This window comes from Ctenocephalides felis, unplaced genomic scaffold (assembly GCF_003426905.1).
Source record: "Ctenocephalides felis isolate EL2017-DRISC unplaced genomic scaffold, ASM342690v1 CF-g0.4_SCAFFOLD_03573, whole genome shotgun sequence".
NCBI lineage: Eukaryota > Metazoa > Arthropoda > Insecta > Siphonaptera > Pulicidae > Ctenocephalides > Ctenocephalides felis.
The window spans coordinates 9683686-9706221 of NW_020539727.1; the positions used below are offsets into that span (position 1 = coordinate 9683686).

Genomic DNA, 22536 nt, shown 5'->3' on the forward strand with positions numbered 1-22536 from the left:
ATTTGCAATCAATCATTTGCAGAATCAGATCAATTAAAAGACCATATGGTCGATCACTGCCCAGTCACAGCAAAGAGCTTCATTTCGAATGCGAAATTGTCATAAGATTTTCAAACGATCAGTCATTTAAAAACTCACATGATTACACATTCTGAAGAACGTCCCTTTAAATGCGAATTTTGCAACCAGGCATTCAAGCAATTGTTTGTTTTGAAAAAACACATGCTCATTCACAGTGATGAGCGTCCCCATGAATGCAGTATATGCAATAAAACATTCACACAATTAAGTAATATGAAAAGACACATGTTCATTCATAGTGGTGAGCGATCTCATGAATGCAATATATGCAATAAGACATTCAAACATTCAAGTCAGCTCAAAAGTCACATGAAGACTCACAGTGAAGCACGCCCCTATGACTGTAATATATGCAATAATACATTCTCACGATTAGATAGTCTGAAAATCCACATGCTCGTTCACAGTGAAGATCGTCCCCATGAATGCAACATATGCAGTAAGACATTTAAACTATCAAGTAGTCTGAAAAGTCATCGTATGCTCGTTCACAATGGATTGCGCCCTTATGAATGCAGTATATGCAATAAAACATTCACACAACCACGTTATTTGAAAACTCACATGCTGATGCACAATGGAGTACGCCCCCATGAATGCACTATATGCAATAAGGTTTTTTCAGAATTATGTAATTTGAAACGTCACATGCTAACACACAATGATGTACGCCCTTATGAATGCACTATATGCAATAAGACATTCACACATCCAAGTACTCTAAAAAGTCACATGCTGATACACAGTGGAGTTCGCCATGAATGTGATATTTGTAATAAGACATTCACAGAACTAGGTGGTTTGAAACGTCACATGTTCATTCACAGTGATGAGCGTCCCCATAAATGCAGCATATGCGATAAGGCATTCATACAACCAAGGGATCTGAAAAATCACATGCTTGTTCACGATGGAGTGCGACCCCATGAATGCAATGTATGCAAGAAGACATTCACAGAATTGGGTAATCTGAAACGTCACATGGTAATTCACAATGAGTCCCATAAATGCTGTATATGCAATAACACATTCGCACGATCAAGAGATCTGAAAAATCACATGCTGATACACAATGGAGCACGATACCATGAATGCAATATATGTAAGAAGATATTCTCAAGATCAAGTATTCTGAAAAAACATATGTTAGTTCACAGTCGGAAGCATGATGGTAATCAATGAACTATTAAGATATATATTTGTTAAATTAAATTTATGTTATGAAATCTTTTTGCATATGTATGAATTGTATAAAATATACAGTAAACATTATATAATATGTATTTATTGATAGTCCAGGCAATTGTTACATATTTTATTATTTTATCATATTTTAATTAGCTTACTACTACTTACTACTTTAATTTTAACTCATATATCACATTTGCAATTAGTTACTTTTATACATTCTAAAAATATTTTTATAGTATCTTATATACAAAATTCTTCTGCAATGATGTATGTAATTATACTCCTCCCAAACGATTATTCGAATTTTGATAAATCTTCTGAGGTTTGTTAAGGAATTTTTTTAGAATGTATGTGATTATAAAAATATAGTTTTATTGTAGAAAAAATGCTAAAAACTACATGTTATTGTTTGACATTGAAAATATTTTAGACATTGTTTGGCATTGAAAACTGTCATCTGCCAAAAATATCAATTTACTTATAAGTTTAGACAATATTAGAATATGTATAATAAATTCATGATTATGAATAAGAAAAATTAAATGTCTACATTATTATTGCCAAAAAGCAGCTGAGATGTGCCCGAAATTAAAATAATTTTAGATACAGTATATACGTATGGCAGATTGAATGATACATATGAACAGGATTTGATAAATTAATTCACTTAAAATATGAAATTGAGTAATAATCAGGGCCCACACAAAATTCAGATATGAAATTTTCAATATAGTTATTTTTCAATATAATTCAAAAATATATAATATCTTTGCATCTCTTTGCATCTTTTACTAATCTTTGCACAATATTTTTAAAATATGTTTTTTTCTTTTTTTCTTTATTTTTTATAGAAAAAGAAGTCGAACAGCAGTCAATCGAGCCCTCGAACGGAAATTACGAAACTCCAAAACCAGTATTTAGTGGCAAAAATCGGTTTTTACTGTATAAATAAAAAACGACAAATCAATAAACATTCTCCCTCTTTTGAAATCATATTTTATTAAACAAAAAAATAATTAGAATATTTGAAATTAATTAATCGAAAGAAAATAGTTGGAGTTTTGCATAATTATTTTTAAAATTAAATTTGACATTAACAAGTATGTGACAGAATGTATCTAATTTTTTTTTAATTTTTAGAAGACTTTTATTTCAAAATGTACTATTTTTATTTATTTAAACTTTTTCTTATGCTATCATAAAATATATTCATTCTTATGTAGAAATGATGCATAATATATAAAGATTTATTATTTTCATAGTTATTGAAATCAGACCAACTATTATGTCTTTGTTTTTCTAAGACATAATTAACTATTATGTCTTTGTTTTTTTAATTAAAATTAAAATATTATATTACTCATAAAATTGAACAGTAAATAAATTTTGTCAAAAACTGCTTTAAATCACACTAAATTTGCCGGTAAACCGGTTTTCCTGAGAAACTACTATTAAAAAACCGGTTTTATGATCGGTTTCAAAGCCGTTTTATTCAAAACATTTCTATCGGACCATGTGCAACTGTAGGCATGGAATTGTAGTAAATTTTATCTAATTTCACCCTATCTAATTGCAAAAGAGTGCTTTCATATAAAATTTGTGAGTTATTTGACAAAAACTAAAAAAAATGTCCCGAATTTTCTATTTATTGCTAAAGAATGAAAAATCGAATTCAAAGTAGTTTTATTCAAAACTTTTATATTACTTTTATATTTTATAACTATTGGCATGGAATTATAATAGATTTTATCTAGGTTCTTCCTATCCAACTCAAAAAGAGTGCTTTCATATAAAATGTGTGAGTTATTTGACAACAACCAAAAAAATGTCCCGTGGTTGCTCTTTATTACTGAAGAATGAAAAATCAAATTCAAAATCGTTTTGTTCAAAACTTTTATATCGGGCTGTTTATAACTGTTTTCATGGAAATGTAGTAAATTTTATCTAGTTTCTCACTATCTAACTAAAAAAGAATGCTTTCATAAAAAATTGTCCCGAATTTTCTATTTATTGCTAAAGAATGAAATATCAAAATAACAAAGTCGATTTATTCAAAACTTTTATATTGAATTGTATATAAGTGTTTACATAGAAATGTAGTAAATTTTACCTAGTTTCTGTCTAGCTAACTAAAATAGAGTACCTTCATATCAAATTTGTGAGTTATTTGACAAAAACTAAAAAAATATCCCACCTCCCAATCCGGACATACGGAATTGAGCTATGGGCGTGCGCAAGCAATTCAAATATAAAAAAAATACAAATAGCGCAATCGAAAATTTTAAGATGCACGTGAACGTACCCTGGTATATTACAAATGACACTTTACATAAAGATCTAAAAATAAAAACTATTAATGAAATGATAAAAAAGGAGCAAAAAATACCACGAAAAACTACCAGGTCACCCAAACAAATATTTAAAAGAATTAAGCGAGAAATATCCTACTCAAAAATTGAAAAAAGTGGCCATACAATCTTAAATAAGATGTCAAAAAATAAGAAAAAGAGGATATCTCATATTCAGCATTAGGGAATGCAATACCGATGGAAAATTTCAATACCGGTATTTCGGTAATTTATCATTTTAAAACCGGAGTACCGGTAAATTACCGGTATTTTTATTATCTTGAACAAACGTAAACAAAATTGAAAGTTACTAGTACAAATATAAAAAAAATGTCTATACAACTACAACTATATTCAACTAAACAATAAAAACAATAAAATAAAACAATAAGTTTATTTTTTTAAATAATAATTTAACAAAATTACATCCAATTTAATTAATTCATTATCACTATCGAGTATATTGAGTACTTTTCACCAAAAACAAACTTATGAGTAAAAAAGACCAAAAACTCATAAAAGATCATATTACATTATTATAATAAACTGTATTGTCTGTATCCGATGTGTTAAATTAGCATAATCTCCAATATTTTTAACAAATAATTTTAGGTCACTAATTTAAGATCGGATTCTTTATCGAGATAAATAATAAGTTACTATAATTGTTGTGTATTGTTATTTAAAATAACCTGATGCTTCTATAGTATTTTCAAACTTCGAAACGTTTTCGAAAAATTATATTTCATAATTGTAATAAAAAGCAAAAATACTTAGTAGTTATCATAGTTATTACGTATAAAGTTAGAAAAAATAAATATTACGCAGGGGTAATCTGTATGATATAAAATATTTTGGCGCAAATATCTCTTTAAAAACCGTTACATTTTTACAAAAGATGAAACAAATATCATTATCTATCAGTCCAATTCTATTTATTGTAACACGATATGAAGCCCTTTGGAAAGCAATAAATATTCAGTTTAATGACGAGTTGAGATATTTGACATTTGTTTATCCTATAGAATCACTTGAAGATATAGCTGTTTATGCGATTATGGAATTTAAAGATAAATTTGTTCCGTGAAATTTAAACTTTAGGGTATTATGTATCAAATAGCGCTTGCGTAAAAATACCGAAAATACCGGTATTTTTGGAATAAATACCGGTAAAAATACCTCCGAAATATCAGGCGGTTTACCGGTAATTCGGTATACCGGTATTGCATTCCCTACTCAGCATATTGTCTTAAAAAATGTATATTATTTTGATTGGCAATAAATATATGTAAATAAAATAAAATAAAAAATTCTATTTATTGCTAAAGAATGAAAAATCAAATTCAAAGTCGTTTTATTCAAAACTTTTATATCGGACTGTATATAAGTGTTTAAATGGAATTGTGGTAAATTTTATCTAGTTTCTGCTAGGCTAATTAAAAAAGAGTGCCTTCATATAACGTGAAGTTATACGTGAGTTATTTGACCAAAACCAAAAAAAAATTACCAAGTTTTCGGTTTTTGTATAAACCTTACTTTTTATGATGAGTCAATGTGTAGTCAATAATCCTAAAATTCTATTTCAGACAATGGATTCAGCTCTAGCCTACATCCAACAACCAGCAAACGCGATAGTCCAACACCAGCAGCAAACATACCAAATTCCGGATACCAGCTACCTTCAAACGCAGCAGCAGAATAGTTTTCAGCCTCAATATCAAACATTCAACTACGTAGAACCTGGTTCCATACAGTTCTACCAGCAGCAGGTTGCAAACAACCAGCAAGTCGCGGACGAGCAAGCTTATCAAGCACAACAACAAGCCAATATCGATTATCACCAATCCGAAGCTTCTCAGAGGATACCTAGTATATTACCTTTGGTGGAACCAGAAGCGCAGAACGATATAACTCAGCAGCAAAACGTGGCTATTGAACCTTTGCAAAACCAGCAAGAGTTGGAACAGCTTATAAATCCTGCTCCTCCGACAAGTCCTTCCAGCGAAACTGAAAACCAGAACATCCAAATGGATCACGCCTTTTCTAGGAACTACTTCACGACTTTGCCAAATCGGCAAGCTGCAGAAACTTTGGCAACTCTACAGGCCGCAGGCAATATCAATAGCAACTTGATGAATATTTTGAAGAAGAAACAGCAATATTCGAGATCGAATACAGAGAAGAGGATTGCAGCGGAAAATAAACCTCAACATAGTCCACAAAGTAGCCCTCAAATTAGTCAACCAAATGCGCCTGCTCCAACAGAAAACAATAATAATATGAGGATATACGTTCCGGACTACAATGATAGTTATGAAGATTCTGTGCAAACGAGCATAGAAGTCAACAAGACGAATAGAAGTACCGAAAAAACCAATACAAGCCAGGTAATATAATTGACAACTAGTGGTGTATGGCATCGTGCCTTAAGGCAAATTGAATAGTAGTAACGAAATATTCGAGAAATTGTAAACGTTTTCAAATATATTATTACAAATACTGTAACTTTCATTATTTTTGCTTTATCTTGTTATATCTGAGCAAATCAAATGTGAATCATAAATCAATTTATCTCCAGAACATTAACAATCGGAGATACTTAGCAAAATATGCAAAAAATGGCAGTTTTTGAGAGAACTAAGCATCCGATTTGAATGATTCAAAAAACTTTCTGCTTGTTTTAACAAAATGATTGCTTTACGATTTTTTTATTGAATTTTTTTTTTCGAAAAATATTTTTTTTGTATATCAAAAATAATTTTGATTTTAATTGTAATTCAAACTTAAGTTCTAATATACTTTAAACAAATAATTTCTACTTTGCAATTCAGTTTATATAATTCTTATAAATAAATGTTACTGTATTTATAATAATCTATTTGAAAACATTTAATATTCCTCGAAATTTCGTTACGGTACATGAAGTTCCAGCAGTTTGCCTTAAGACACGATGCCATACACACCACTAGTTTTTTCTAAATATTATTCTTCGAATATTTCATTATGGTACGGGAAGTTCCAGCAATTCGCTTTAAAAAAAGCGTATTAATCATCATAGTCGAGTAGATTTGAATCGTTTTAATGGTTTTAATATTGATCAAGGGACCCATACTTTCTATTCTTTATAAGATTTTTTCTAAAATTGCAATATAGACAAACTATATATTGAACAAAATCAAATCTTGCAAAGAGATAGAGTTTTTTATGAATAAATATCAATATGGATACAAAAATATATTATTTGTAAGTGGCATTTTGCCACAAAGCAAGATGCAAGAACCAAAAGAAATCAATATATCAATAAGAATCGAGTGTTTTTTTGAATCATTCAAATCGGTTGATGCATGCGCCCAAAATCGTGGGAGGAAAATTGTATCCACGCATACACACACATATACACATATACATTTTTCAACTTCCCGTAGAGTAAGTTACAGTAATCGCAAAAAAATCGATAATAAAATTTTTTGCACACCTTTACGTTTCAAAGGTTTCTGAACATTTTGGCATACCTCAGGAAAAATAAATGTGTGTGTATGTATGAATGGATACAATTTATTTAATTATAATTATAATTTATTTAATTATAATTTATTTAATTTTCGGGCGCGCGGATAAACCGATTTTAATGGTTCAAAAAACATTCGATTCCTATTGATAGGGAGATGTGCTGATTAGTTTTTGGCAAAGGCAGGTCCAGCCGTTACGGAGATACGGAGCAAAGAGTGCAGAAAATGGGAATACAGTTTTTGAGAAAACAGATTTGAATGATTTAAAAAGCATTTTACTTGTAATGACGAAATGAATAATTGATGAAATTTTTGGTAAGGCAGGTCTCGCGGTTTCATTCTGCACCTCTTGCTAATGTAAACTTTCTCAAGTGTTTTGAGCGATAAGATCCTCACTGTATATTTTATTGACGATAAAATATATAGTGATTATAATTATCTATTTGAAAATGTATAAAACAATTGTTGTAAATCTTTGATCAATATTTATTGATTACTGATTTTTTTCCTAGAATATATAATTTAGGTACGGGAAGTTCCAGCAATTTGCCTTAAGGCACAAAGCCATACACCACTAATTCTATTTGCGATTTTTGAACGATTACAATAACTTACCCTATGAGAAGTTAAAATTTAATATACCATAGTGATAAAATATTTTTCGATTTCAGGAAAGGTCGAGTAATTTATCCAGGGAAAGGCAACTCCCTAGACGAAGCAGCCAGAACACAAGCAGTACAACACCAAAAAATAATGAAAGTACAATACATTATGCTAAAAGTGATAGAAAGTCATAGAACGTATCAAATAAATAAGTTAGGATAATTTTATACGTACACTATTATATAAAAATATATGTATTATAATTTAAGTACTATTTATTTATTAATAAAATTATTAATTATTACCATTCGTTTTAATTGAATTGGACATACTTTAAATTTAAAGCACTTTAAGCCACAGATAGGCCAATTAATTATTCTTCGGAGTTTTATAATTTACTATGCAAAAAAATTATCAAAAGAAGTTGTAAAAATTGTTTTGTAGACAGAAATTAGAAATATCCGTGTATCGAAAATTAAACCTTTTTGGACAATTTTAAAAAATAAAGAAATAAAATTGTAGATTTCAATAAAAGCCACAGCAAAGCGTGGCCAGGTATTCTAGTACATTATATATATACATATATTAGAGTGGTCCTTAATATGGACATTTTCTAATTTCCTTGCTCCCAAGGGCTCAAATGGTTCCAAACTGATAAAAATTAATCCTCTGAAAGTTTTAGCTCTTAATATTAACGTTTAGATAGAGCGCGATTCAATCAAAGTTTTGTATGGAAATAGCATGGAAAAATTTTCAAAAATTTTAAAAATGTTTTTAGATGTAATTTAGTGAACAAATGAATGAATAAAACTCATTGATTTGTCGCTAAGTTTGGCCTAAAACATTTATATATATATGGTATAAAAATAACAAAAAATCCCAAACAATTCAAAACCATGTTAACCGAGCATATAAATAATTATAATATAGATTTTTTCAACCCAAAAATTTTACATTTTAAAGAGAACGTAATTAAAAGAAGATTTGCTGAGGGGTTGTTTTTGCAATTGCATAACGACAAAGTCATAAACAAACGATTCGATAACACGGCCTTGAACGAAACAAACACGTGGTTCCTAAATACCGTGTCAAAATTTCTTCAAAAATGACAAGATCCCATCGCTTTTTAAATTTCTCGTAAAATTTGAACACATGTTAAAGAACTATTTCAAAAAAGTAACATTTCTATCTTAGACTCTGAATAGTAAATACATAGTTTCGACAACTTGTTGAGTTATTCATGTTTATTCGTGTTCATTTGTATTTTACCATTTGTGATGTTAAAAAATATATATTTTACCACTGTGCACATACTAATACAATGGAGTAATAAAGTTTTCATCTGTTATATTAGGATACAAAATTGTAAGTGTTTTATTATTATTGTTTTTCTATGAATTTTTTTTACATATTATTTATTTAGATCTTATTTTTGTAGTTATATTGATTGCAACATGAAGGTAGTTTCTAAGAAGCTAACAAAAACGTATGGATTTTAAATAAATTTCTAAAAACTCTCATACTATTTTTATTGATGTAACGCCCGACTTTTAAACTCAAATTAAATATATTATATCAACATCAAATATTAATAGGACTATTCAAATATATATATATATATATATATATATATATATATATATATTTGGATGCTCCTTAATACGGTCATTTTCGAATTTCTTTGCTTCCAAGAAAAATCTCTAAAAGTTTCAGCTCTTAAATTAACATTCAGATAGTCCGCAATAATTACGTAATAGTTGCTTTCATTATCCAAAGATAAATGCATATTATGTAATGCTTCTTGTACATTTCATACTATTTACAAATTCTATCACAAGAAAGAATATTTTATAACGATTTTCCAAAGTATAATAATAATTATGCAATTATAGTATAATCATAATTAAGTTCACCTCGTAATTCGAAATACCTTTAGGGTGCTATTTTTGGGTATTTACAGTCTTACAGCTGTGTATCTTGAATTCCGATATTCTTACCTAATTTAAGCTTAAATAACTGGACTAATAATATTATAAGGTCTATGATAAAACCGTAACTGAATTTGAAATACGCGCCATCTACTAAATATCAAAGCGATTTGATAAATGTCTCATCTTTATCTATGGTCTCATCCTTCTGAAAATGTACTCTATGCTTCAATGTCAAATAGTAAAAGTCAAATTAGTTGAAATCATTTTAAATATTTATAAATATTAATTAAATCATATTATTATTGAATATATTTAGACTAATATTTATTGAGTACACGCGAGTAAGTGAAAATATTTTAAAATGTCAGAAGAAACAATTATGTCTATGAATGACCAGGCAATTAAAATTGAACCACCAGAATATTCTGTAGAAGACATTAAACGCGAAATTGAGGATGATGTTGATGTTCTTGATGATATTTTTAAATCCGAATCGAGTTCTGAGGATGATAAAACTTGTTTAGAAAGATTCATGAATTCTGAAGTAAAAATAGAAGAAGAAGTCAAGCAGGAAACAATCAAGACATCCACTTATGTATGTAACATTTGTAATAGATCATTTGCAAAAAGATATCGTTTAAATGAGCATATGCCTACTCATAGCGAAGAGCGTCCTTTAAAATGCGAAATCTGTCATAAGACTTTCAAACATTCAAAAGGGTTGAAAGCACACATGATTATACATTCTGAAGGACGACACTTAAAATGCAAGATATGCAATAAGACATTCAAACATTCAAAAGGGTTGAAAGCACACATGATTATACATTCTGAAGAACGACACGTAAAATGCAAGATATGCAATAAGACATTCACATATTCAGGTAATTTAACTACTCATATGCTTGTACACAATGGTGAGCGACCTCATGAATGCCACATATGCTATAAGAAATTCTCACAATCAGGTAATCTGAAAAATCATATGCTCATTCACAACGAAGTGCGACCCCATAAATGCAACATATGCAGTAAGACATTCAAACAATCAGGTAATCTGACTAAACACATGCTAATTCACAAGGGAGTACGGCCCTACGAATGCAGTAAATGCAATAAAACATTCACACAATCACATAGTCTGAAAAGTCACATGCTGACACACATTGAAGTGCGCCCACGCCCCCATGAATGCGCTATATGCAATAAGACATTTACAGATTTATATGGTCTGAAAAGGCACCACAAAACAATTCACAATGAAGTAAATTTCCATAAATGCAGTTTATGCAATAAAAAATTCACAGAATTAAGTATTCTGGAAAGTCACATGCAGAAGCACAAGCCACGTCCCTATAAATGCAAACAATGCCATAAGGCTTTCTCAGTTTTAACTAGGTTGAAATATCACATGGTCGTTCACAGTGGTAAGCACCCCCATAAGTGCACTATATGCAATAAAAAATTCACACTATTATGTAATCTGAAAAAACACATACAGAAACACAGTGGGGTACGACCCTATGAATGCAATATTTGTAAAAAGACATTCACAGAATCAAGTAGTCTGAAACGTCACATGGTGGTCATTCACAGCGATGAGCGCCTGCATGAAGACAATCAAGTAGTCTGAAGGATCAACATAATAGAAACTATCCTTGGAAATGTGAAATTGCAAATTATTGCATAGAAAAGATTTACTCAATTCAACAAATTGTACATTGTCAGAAGCATGATGAAAATCAATGAAATATTAATATATTTGTTAAATTGAATTTATGTTATAAAATATTCTTGCATGTAATAGTATAAAATACACTGTAAGCATTACATAATGCATTTATTTATTGATAATCAAGCAATTATTGCATATTATTATATTATTTTATAATTTTATTTGTTTTTTGAAGTAAAACTTCTTTAGGCGCGACTAGGGTGTAAATCCTTACAAATGCAACGGAAATAGCCCTACTCCCGAACTGTACGTCATTCCCTCTCGATGAAATCATTTCTATACGGGTCGATTGTGATTAGTCGTCGTGTATGTGAATAGAGATCTGTCGTTGTATGCGTACTGGCATCAATGTTGTATGCGTATTCATATCAACAAGGAGATCGGCATAGATAAATAAACATTTTAAAGTTACATCATAGTACTAATCTTGATTCAATGAATAATGCCTGAATCAGAAGAATATTTTACCCTATTTTCCGTAAATTATTATAATAAAAATAATAAAACAAATGCAACATTTGCGCTTTGTACGAAACATAAGTTTATTGAAATAATTTCTATGTTATTTGTAGTTTCTATGAATCTTTGAAGTTATTGAAATAGAAAATATTCTTTAGGCAAAACAGTTATATTATACAGCTGTTCAAAGAATGAGATTATTTCGCCAGCGAAAAAGTACAAAAAATACAAGCAGTCAATGAATGCATGTTAATTTTAATTGAGTAAAGTTGCGAAAACAATATTTGTTTAGGCGTTATTTAACATATATGTAATCTATTATATAACATATATATCGTATGAACGAATATTATAGAATTTATAAATCAGCAAATACTTTATTTCTCTAATGAAGGTTCATTTCTAAATACTAATTAAAACGACAAACCCATCATGTCATATTTGAAGTATGACTTTAATTACATTATTGTTTTCAAATATTACAAACATTTTCAATGCTATTATGAATATATGAATATCTTCATTATTTATATATATAATTTATAATTTATTTTTATATAAATATGCATATTGGTTGAAATTAATAAAAGTACATCACGAGTGTTACAACATTACTAATAAACATTATTCAAAATTGTTATATGATGTATTTATTTTTAACTTAAATGCCATCTCGTTCAATAGCAAAAAAGTTTTACTTCCATTGCCTATAAACCTTACGCGCACTCTTTTTTATCTATGGTTATATCTTTTCAGAAGTCGAAAGGCTCGCGGATTTAAATAATAACAAGAACATTTCTTAACATTTGAGATGTAGAGAACTTTAATGAATTTGAAATTACGCGCCATCTGCTAAATATCGAAGCAATTTGATAAATGTCCCATCTTCTTGAATATACTCTATGCTTCAAATGTCAAATAATAAATGTAAATTTAGTGAAAGTTATTTAACATATTGAAAAGTTTAATGTATAAACTGGCATATTATTAATTATTATTATTGTTTAACTGTTGTCGTAAATATTTACTGGGTAAACGAGAGAGAGTGCAAATTATTTAAAAATGTCAGAAGAAACAGTTATGTCTATGAATGATCAGGCAATTAAAATTGAACCACCAGAATTTTCAGAAGAAGACCTTAAACGCGAAATTAAGGATTATGTTGATGCTAATCAGGCTATTTTTAATTCTGAATCGTGTTCTAAAAAAGATGAAACATGCTTAGAAAGATTCATGAATTCCGTAGTGACTATAGAAGAGGAAGTCAAACATGAGTCAGTCGAGACATCCACTTATGAATGTGGCATTTGTAATCAATCATTTACACAATCATATCATTTGAAAGAGCATATGGTCGATCATATGCCCAGTCACAGCAAAGAACACCCTTTCAAATGCGAAATCTGTCCCAAGTCTTTCAAACTATTAAAAGGAAAGGAAAAGCACATGGTCACTCATTCCAAAGAGTTCTCTTTTAAATGTGATGTATGCAGTAAAACATTCGGACAATCACTTGCATTGAAAAATCATTTGCTCATTCACAGTGGGTTACGCCCCTATGAATGCAGTTTATGCGATAAGACATTCACACAATTAAGTACTTTGAAAAGACACATGGTCGTCCACAGTGGATTACGCCCCCATGAATGCACTATATGCAATAAGACATTCACACAATCAAGTACTCTAAAAAAATCACATGCTAATTCACACTGGAGTACCACGACAACACGAATGCAATATTTGCAATAAAACATTCACAGAATTAAGTAATTTGAAACGCCACATTCTGAATCATGACGGAGTACGCCGTCATGAATGCAGTATATGCAATAAGACATTTACAGAGTCCAGTAGTTTGAAAAATCACATGCTGATACACGATGGAGTACGACCCCATGAATGCAATATTTGTAATAAGACATTCACAGAATTGGGTAATCTGAAACGTCACATGGTTATCCACAGTGCTGAGCGCCCTCATGAATGCAGTGTATGCAATAAGAGATTCAAACTATTAGGTAATATGACAAAACACATGCTGATTCATGACGGAGTACGGCCCCATCAGTGCAGTATATGCAATAAGACATTCACACAAGCAAGTAGTCTGAATAGACACATGGTGGTTCATAGTCGGCAATGTGATGGAAATCAATGAAATAAAAAATATTTGTTAAATTGATTTGATGCTATAAAATATTGTTGCATGTAATAGAATGTATAAATTGTATAAAATATACAGTAAATGTTACATACTATGTATTTATTGATAATCAAGGCAATTGTTACTTATATTAATTTTTATGTTTTTTTTAAATTCATGCCCATGTAGAAATTAATCTCGGTCTCATATATTGCCAACATTGGATTTATGTGGCTGCAATTATCAATATTGCCCTGTGATGATGTCAACTAATCGATCAGGCCAACATGAATCGATATTAAGGCAATATTCTTTATAAATGGCCTTGTCCAATATTGTCCTCAAATTGAATATAAATATTGATGCAATATTTTTAAACATCGGTTAATAAATATTGTCCTCAAATAGAAAAATAAATATTGATGCACATGCAATCATAAATAAATAAACATAAACAAGGTAATAATAATTCAAAATCATAATGAATTTGAAATACGCGCCACTTACGTTAAATGTGGAAGCTATCAGATAAATGTCTCATCTTTCCGAAAATATACTCTATGCTTCAAATGTCAAATTAGTTGAAATCATTTGCAATATTTATAAATCTTAATTAAACTATATTATCATTATTATTGAGTATATTTAAACTAATATTTATTGAGTAAAAATATTTAAAAATGTCAGAAGAAACTATTATGTCCATGAGTGATCAGACAATTAAAATTGAACCACTAGAATTTTCAGAAGAAGACATTAAATCCGAAGTTGTGGAGGAATTAGATGTTCTTGATGATATTGTTAAATCTGACTTGTGTTCTGAAAAAGATGAAACGCATTTAGAAAGATTCATTAATTCCGAGGTGACAATAAAAGAAGAAGTCAAACAGGAGTCAATCGAGACATCCATATATGAATGTGGAATTTGTAATCAATCATTTGCAGAATCAGATCATTTAAAAGAGCATATGGTTGCTCATATGCCTAGTCACAGCAAAAAACGCCTTTTTAAATGCGAAATCTGCCACAAGACTTTCAAACTATCAAAAGGTTTGAAATCACATATGATTACACATTCTGAAGTCTGCTCTTTTAAATGTGACGTATGCAGTAAAACATTCAGACAATCAATTGCTTTAAAAACTCATTTACTAACTCACAATAACGTTCGCTCCCATGAATGCAGTATATGCAATAAGACATTCACACAATTCAGTAGTCTAAAAAATCACATGCTAATTCACAGTGGAGTACGACCCCATGAATGCAATACTTGTAATAAAAAATTCACAGAATTAGGTAGTCTGAAAAAGCACATGGTCATTCACAGTGGTGAGCGCCCCTATGATTGCAATATATGCAACAAGACTTTCACAGAACTAAGTAATCTGAAACGTCACATGGTCATTCACAGTTGTGAGCGTCCTTATAAATGCAGCATGTGCAAGAAGACATTCAGACAATCAAGTTGTCTGAAAAGTCACATGATGATACACAACGGGGTACGACCCCATGAATGCAACATTTGTAATAAGACATTCACAGAATTAAGTAATCTAAAACATCACATGGTGGTGCATAGTGAAGCGAGCCCCCATGAATGCAGTATATGCAATAAGTCATTCAAGCTGTTAGGTAATATGAAACGACACATGGTCATTCACAGTGATGAGCGCCCCTATGAATGCAGTACATGCACAAAGACATTCACACAATCAAGTGATCTGAAAATTCACATGATGATTCATAATGGAGTACGACCCTATGAATGCAATATTTGTAATAAGACATTCACACAATCAAGTACTCAGAAAAGACACATGGCATTTCATAGTCGGAAACGTGATGGAAATTAATGAAATATGAAAATATTTGTTTAACTGATTTTATGTCATAAAATATTTAAGAATATAATAGACTGCATAAATAGTATAAAATATACAGCAAATGTTACATGCTATGCATTTATTGATAATCGAGGCAGTTGGTACTTATTATATTTTTATTCTCATTTTTTTTTTTTAATTTACACCCAGCATATTGCCTTAAAAAATTGTATTATTTTGATCGGCAATAAACCTATATGAAAAAAAAAAGATTTTTTAATTGATGATTTACATGAAATTGAATTATAAACATTTGCAATAAAAATATACAATAATAATAGATATATACAGATACAAAATTATTTCGATTGATTTACGATTTCTTCTATACATCTTCAACTTATCTCATTATTTTATTGCATAGGTAATAATTATAATAAATATATATAACCAAGGTAATAAGCATTCAAAATTATAATGAATTTGAAATACGCGCTCAAATCAACTCATAGAAATGTAAACAAAATCTAAACTTTTTATTAAAATCTCCATAAAATATTTGATATTTTGATGTGCATATGTCTAATGATCATTTTTGACCGCCAAATTGCATTTTTTTTACTAGATCTCCGAAACCGCCTGACCTGCCTTCCCAAAAATTTAATCAGTTCATCTTGTCAATACAAGTAAAATGTTTTTTTAATTATTCAAATCGGACGCTCCGTTCTCTTAAAAACTGAGTTACCGTTTTTGGCACTTTTTGCCCCGTATCTTCGGAATGGCTGGACCTGCCTTTGCCAAAAAGTAATCAACATGTCTATTTATCAATATGAATCGAATGTTTTTTTGAATGTATCAAATCGGTTTTTCCAAAATCGTCGACAAAAATTTGTATCTGTACATACATCAATTTTTTCTGAGGTTTGCCAAAATGTTCAGAAACCTTTGAAACGTAAAGATATATAAAAATTTTCGTTTTCGAGTTTTTTGCGATTATTATAACTTACCCTACAGGAAGTTAATAATTATAATTAATGACATAATTAAAACTAAGATTCAACTTAGTAAAAATGTATTTATATATATTTACAAAACAATCTTCAATAACATTTTTTTTAAATCAACAATTAAAACCGAAACAAGTTTTCTCTCTCTAATTTTCAAATTTATTATTAATCTATTACTATAATTTACTTCTACTATTATTCAGAGATCACATAACTTCCTACTTTTAATCCACAGCTCTTTAGAAAGCTCTTCGTCCAAATAAACTTTAGATTTATAAAATTTACAATTTTTAAAATAATATCCATTTCTGATAGTGGGTGCTCTAGAATCAAAAATGTCTTTTTGGGTTTTTGAGATTTTCTGATGCACATTTTATAACGGATTGTGCTCCCTGAAAAAATTATTGAATCAGATAGGAATATATATTAATTATTAATAAATTATATGTTATATATAAATTTTAATTGAAGTCATGGTGGTTGCAGAGTAAGAGTAATAATGGGTGTAGGACTCATGATTAAATTAAAAAAATAAATTATATTAGTTGATATTGTTATAAGTGCGAGTAATAAATTGTTACTATAAACCAGAGGCATATTTTATTGCAAAATGAAGTTTCAAATCATAACGATACTAGATTAGATTAGCATACTTAGATTCAGAATATCTTATATATAAAATTCTTCTATAATGATGTATGTTAATATACTTCTCCTAAACAATTATTCGGATTTTGATAAATCTTTCTGAAGTTTGTTAAGGGATTTTTTTTACAATGCATGTGATTATAAAAATATTAACATTGTAGAAATAAATGAAAAAAAATGCAAAAAACAACATGTCATTGTTTGACATTAAGAATATTTGAGACATTGTTTGGCATTGAAAACAAATAAAAACTGTCATCTGCCAAAAATTTCAATTTACTTATGAGCCTAGACAATATTAGAATATGTATGAATAAATTCATGATTATGAATAAGAAAAATAAAATGTCTTTTTAGAAAACTAAAAGTTGCTATAAGGAGTATTTTGTTACAAAACTTTTTATTATCATTTTAGAGTAGATTATTTATTTTAAATAAAGTTAAAAATTGCTCTAAGAAATATTTTGTTGCAAGCGTTTTTATTATCAATTTAGAGTATATTAATTATTTTAAGCAAAATTAAATGTAGCTTGTTTTATAAGGCATATTTTGTTGCAAGACTTTTTATTAACAAGTTAGAGTAAATTATTTTATTTAATTAAAATTGAAAATTTCTATAAGAAAAATTTTGTTACAGAAGTTCTGCAATATAATTAATTTGCTACTATGAGTTCAAAAAATATTTCATTGCAAAAGTTTTTCAATACTTGTAATTAATAAAATAAACCCCTATTGAATCAATAAAAAAAATATATAAACGATATATTTTAAGTACTAGAATTAGAAAGATTGTCTCATTCTGCAACCATAAATTTAATTAAAATATTCACCTGTTCAGCACTTCGTAAAAAGAAAAATGCAACTGGCATAAAAAGCACGTACTGGTACCATTTAAAAGAATGATTTCTAAACAGATTTGTATACGTAAAGCCAGGACATATCGCATAGGATTCATAACCCATCTTCTCCAATTCCATTGCAAAATACAAATTAGCCAACTTGGAATTGCAATAAAACGGATTCACATGCCCTTTGTTTTTATTTGTACTTCCAAGCAAGGATGTTTCCTCATCGATTATAACAGCCTTTTCAATATTAGCTAAATCAATAACACCCTTTTCGTGCAATTGAGAAGTTACATTGATAATTTTAGCGTTGTTTTGAGATAAAACATCGAGCAACAAGTTTGTCAACAAAAAATGTCCAAGGTAATTGACACCAAAATGAATTTCAAAATTCTGTTTGGTTTTCAGTAACTCATTTGTTGCAAGACCTGCGTTATTGATCAAACAATATATGTCGTTATGATCTTGCCTGATCAATTGGGCAAATGTTTTGATGGAGTTAAAATCCGATAAATCTAACTCCAGAGCAGTCTGTAACAAACATACAGAACGATAAAATATATTACAAATGTATTTGACATTTATCTTACTAGTCTTCCAAAGGCAAGTACTGTCTGATTTGCTCAATAGCCATCCTGGCTCTAAACACATCCCGACAGGCAAGAATAACATTAGCTTCTCTAATCGCAAGAGCCTTGGCAGTTTCATATCCAATGCCACAATTAGCACCGGTTATCAAAAACGTTTTACCACGCAAAGAACCTTTACTTCTACATCTACCCCACGTGTACTCTCTGATTTTTCTTATAATAACTAGAATAACAACTGTTGACAGACCGTACCATAGTCCCGAAGATACCATGGTAATAGAATTACAAATCTGAGCACTCTATTTATAGAACAGGGATTTATAAATAGATTTTGAAGAAACAAAGGAATGCAGTGTTTATAAATACTTTGTGCAAAGTGGTAATAAGTGACACATGGTAATGGATATTTTTTTTAAATAAACCAAAACCAAAGATAATAATAATAATAAATAATAAATATTTCTAAGTGTAGAAGTTGAATAGATATATATGAAATCACAAGTAAATTTTGAAAACAAGAGTATATCAATTAAGTATTTGAGTTACACAATTTTTTTATATGCAGTTTGTATGCAATTTGAAATTTATATTTTTAGTCGATTTTAGAACCACAAAGGTGCAAACACAAAATATTTATTATTAATCTGCATTTTTCAACCGCACAATGTTTTTTGTATTCTATAATATTATAATTTTTTATTTTAACTAAATTATTTTTAATATATGTGGTTTATACGCAATAAGAAGAAATGTCAAAAATCAAACATAACCTCAAATATTTATTTATATTTTTACTTGATTTTAAATCCTCACAGATGCAAACACAAAATTTATTATTAATCTGTATTTTTTAACTGTACAATGTTTTTTAAATATTAATATATAACCATTTCTTTATTTTAACACAAACTATTTTTTTTGTATATATGTGGTATAATATGAAATGTCATTCATAACCTCAAAAATTTATTTATATTTTTAGTTGATTTTAGAACCACAAGGATGTAAATACAAAATATTTACTATTAATCTGCATTCTTTTGCCCAAAAATATTTTATTTATTTACCAAAACTGTTTATTTTGTATTTTTGTTTATTTACGTCAATAACATTATTGTGAAAGCTTTCATTCCAAAGATTTGTTCGCAGTTGTCAACATGGCAATGGACATCAGTGCTCTTTGTAATTTTTCTTTATCAGATTAATTTTATATTAAAATATTTATACAGACAATTTCCTTGTCGTGTTAATTCAGTGCAGTTTAATTATATAAGTGTAAATAAATAATGTTTTTATAATAAATGTGTAATGTGACAAATAATTAACATGGCTCATGGATCAAATGTTTTGAGTTCTGATATATCAAGAAAGAACCCCCAGGATGAATATGAGTTGATCCAAAGAATAGGATCAGGGACTTATGGAGACGTTTATAAGGTATACAAGAAATTATAATTTATATCAACTGTCATGGTGACATCATAACCAAAGAATTTTTAATCAAAACATGTTGTATAAGAATATAATTCCAAAGACTCCAAATGTATGTTACTTAAGTTTTTAGATACATTGTTAATGTAATACATCATACCAAAAGGATTTGCAATATTTGAATCGAATAGTTTTTGATCACAAGGAAACAAAGAGATATGGCCCGCCTACACAATAATATAAAAGTTAAGAGGAATATTCCTTGACAAGTTATGTTCAAGAGCACAATTTTCTTAGGCTTTTACTAACATTATCTAAATATATGTTCCATACAAGATTTGTGAACTTGTTCGGACATCGACAGTATTATGATAAGCAATCATTCTTAGTGTTCCATTAAAACAAGGCTCTGAATGTATGTTATATAAGTCAAGGAAGTATATTTTTGATGTAATACACAACACCAAAGGATTTATAAATAAACAATTGTCATACAAGAACTAACAAAAGGAGTTTGGCCCTTCTAGCCAAAATGTATCTATCTATCTATCTAATAATTTAAAATTAAGGTCAATGTTTTTATTTTAAAATGATATTTCTCGACTACTTGCTTTCAAGAGTACTAATTTGTTACGCATAAATTAGACTTTGACCAAACAATACCTAAAACTATGTTCCATACAAGATTTGTAAATTTGTTTAGAAACAGATAGTGCTAAGTATAACCAATAATTCTACTAATTATGCACAAAATATATTCCACATTATTTGTAATTTTCTATATAGAACACATTTTAAATTATAAAAATCTTTCATATTTTTCTGTATAATCAAGAGCTTCATTTGAATAAATATACAATCATAATGATGTTCCACAAATATTTTCATAAAAATAACTACTTTACTATTAAAAAGGTGCTGTTAACATACAAGTTTCTTCGAATCATTCTGTATACTTAGTCTTAATTAGTAATACAATCATAATTATGTTCCATAAAAATTTTCATAACAATAGCTATTATATTGTATATATATAGCTATTATATTGTATATTGTATATATAATTGTATTCCTAACATATTAATTTCTTCTTTCATTCGTATTATTCTTTATATTCTTCATAACTTTTTTATATTCCTCATATTAGGTACATTCTTATAGTCTTAATGTAATATACGAAGAGATGTAGCAGTTAGTTATTCACATCAATGTTTATTACAAGATTATTCTTCGACAGTCTACTTGCAACTTTCAAAAGTACATACCTTTTAATTATTTGAGCCGCAAATTACATTTACAAGCAATGCAATTACATATATATTATATATATATATATATATATATATATATATATATTAATTCATATATGAATTACAAATAAGTTTAGACAGTATTAGGGATCCATATCGATTTATCGATAGCAAATCATTTTGATAATTTATATTTGTATTCAAAACAAAATTCTGAATTATTTCAAGGTATATTATAGATTCTTTTATAAGCACGTTCTCAGATTATCACAAGACACCAAAGAATGTACAATATTTTTTGTTACAATGACAAAAAATATTATACAATTGTTTATAATGTTTATGAGAGGAATATTCCTTGATAACTTACTTTCAAGATTAGTAATTGTTTTAGTCAAAAATTATATTTACAAGCTAATATGTTTAATAGTATATTAAAATTATTTATAGTAATGCCAAATAATTTCGATTTTTATATATAAGAATCTGCATTTCCAGTTTTATCAAAAATTTTCGAATGAGAATTACTCTTGTAATAATTTATTTTGAGAAGAAAGAGATTATTATTATAGATTATTATACTTTTAAGAAATTTTTAATACTACTAGATGACCCAAGAGATGTTGTCTACAATTTTTTAATATCCTATACTAATATTTACAAAATTGCATCTTAAACTTCTCCTAATTGATATCGTGAGAATTCATCTCTACTTTCCCATTTGTTGTTTTAAAGTGAAATTTTCAACGTATTTTGAAATAATTGTGCAAAGATTAGTGAAAGAATAAAGAAATTATATATTTCTTGAATTATTTTGAAACAAAAAACATATTGAAAGTTTCATATTCGAATTTTGTCTTGGCGCCCCCTGACCGGCCCTGATTATTACTTAATTTCATATTTTAAATGAATTAATTTGTCAAATCCTGTTCATAT

The 22536-nt window shown here is 28.6% G+C and overlaps 2 protein-coding genes across 5 annotated transcripts in view; both read left to right on the forward strand.

Annotated features, from left to right (window-relative positions):
* Positions 1–22536, forward strand: part of LOC113389071 (calpain-A-like) — a 609920-nt gene that overhangs the window by 155531 nt on the left and 431853 nt on the right. The window lies entirely within an intron of this gene.
* LOC113389078 (zinc finger protein 85-like) lies at positions 9989–11388 on the forward strand. The gene has a single exon (XM_026626137.1). It carries the CDS (start codon positions 10025–10027, stop codon positions 11294–11296), a length of 1272 nt encoding a protein of 423 aa, XP_026481922.1. The 5' UTR covers positions 9989–10024; the 3' UTR covers positions 11297–11388.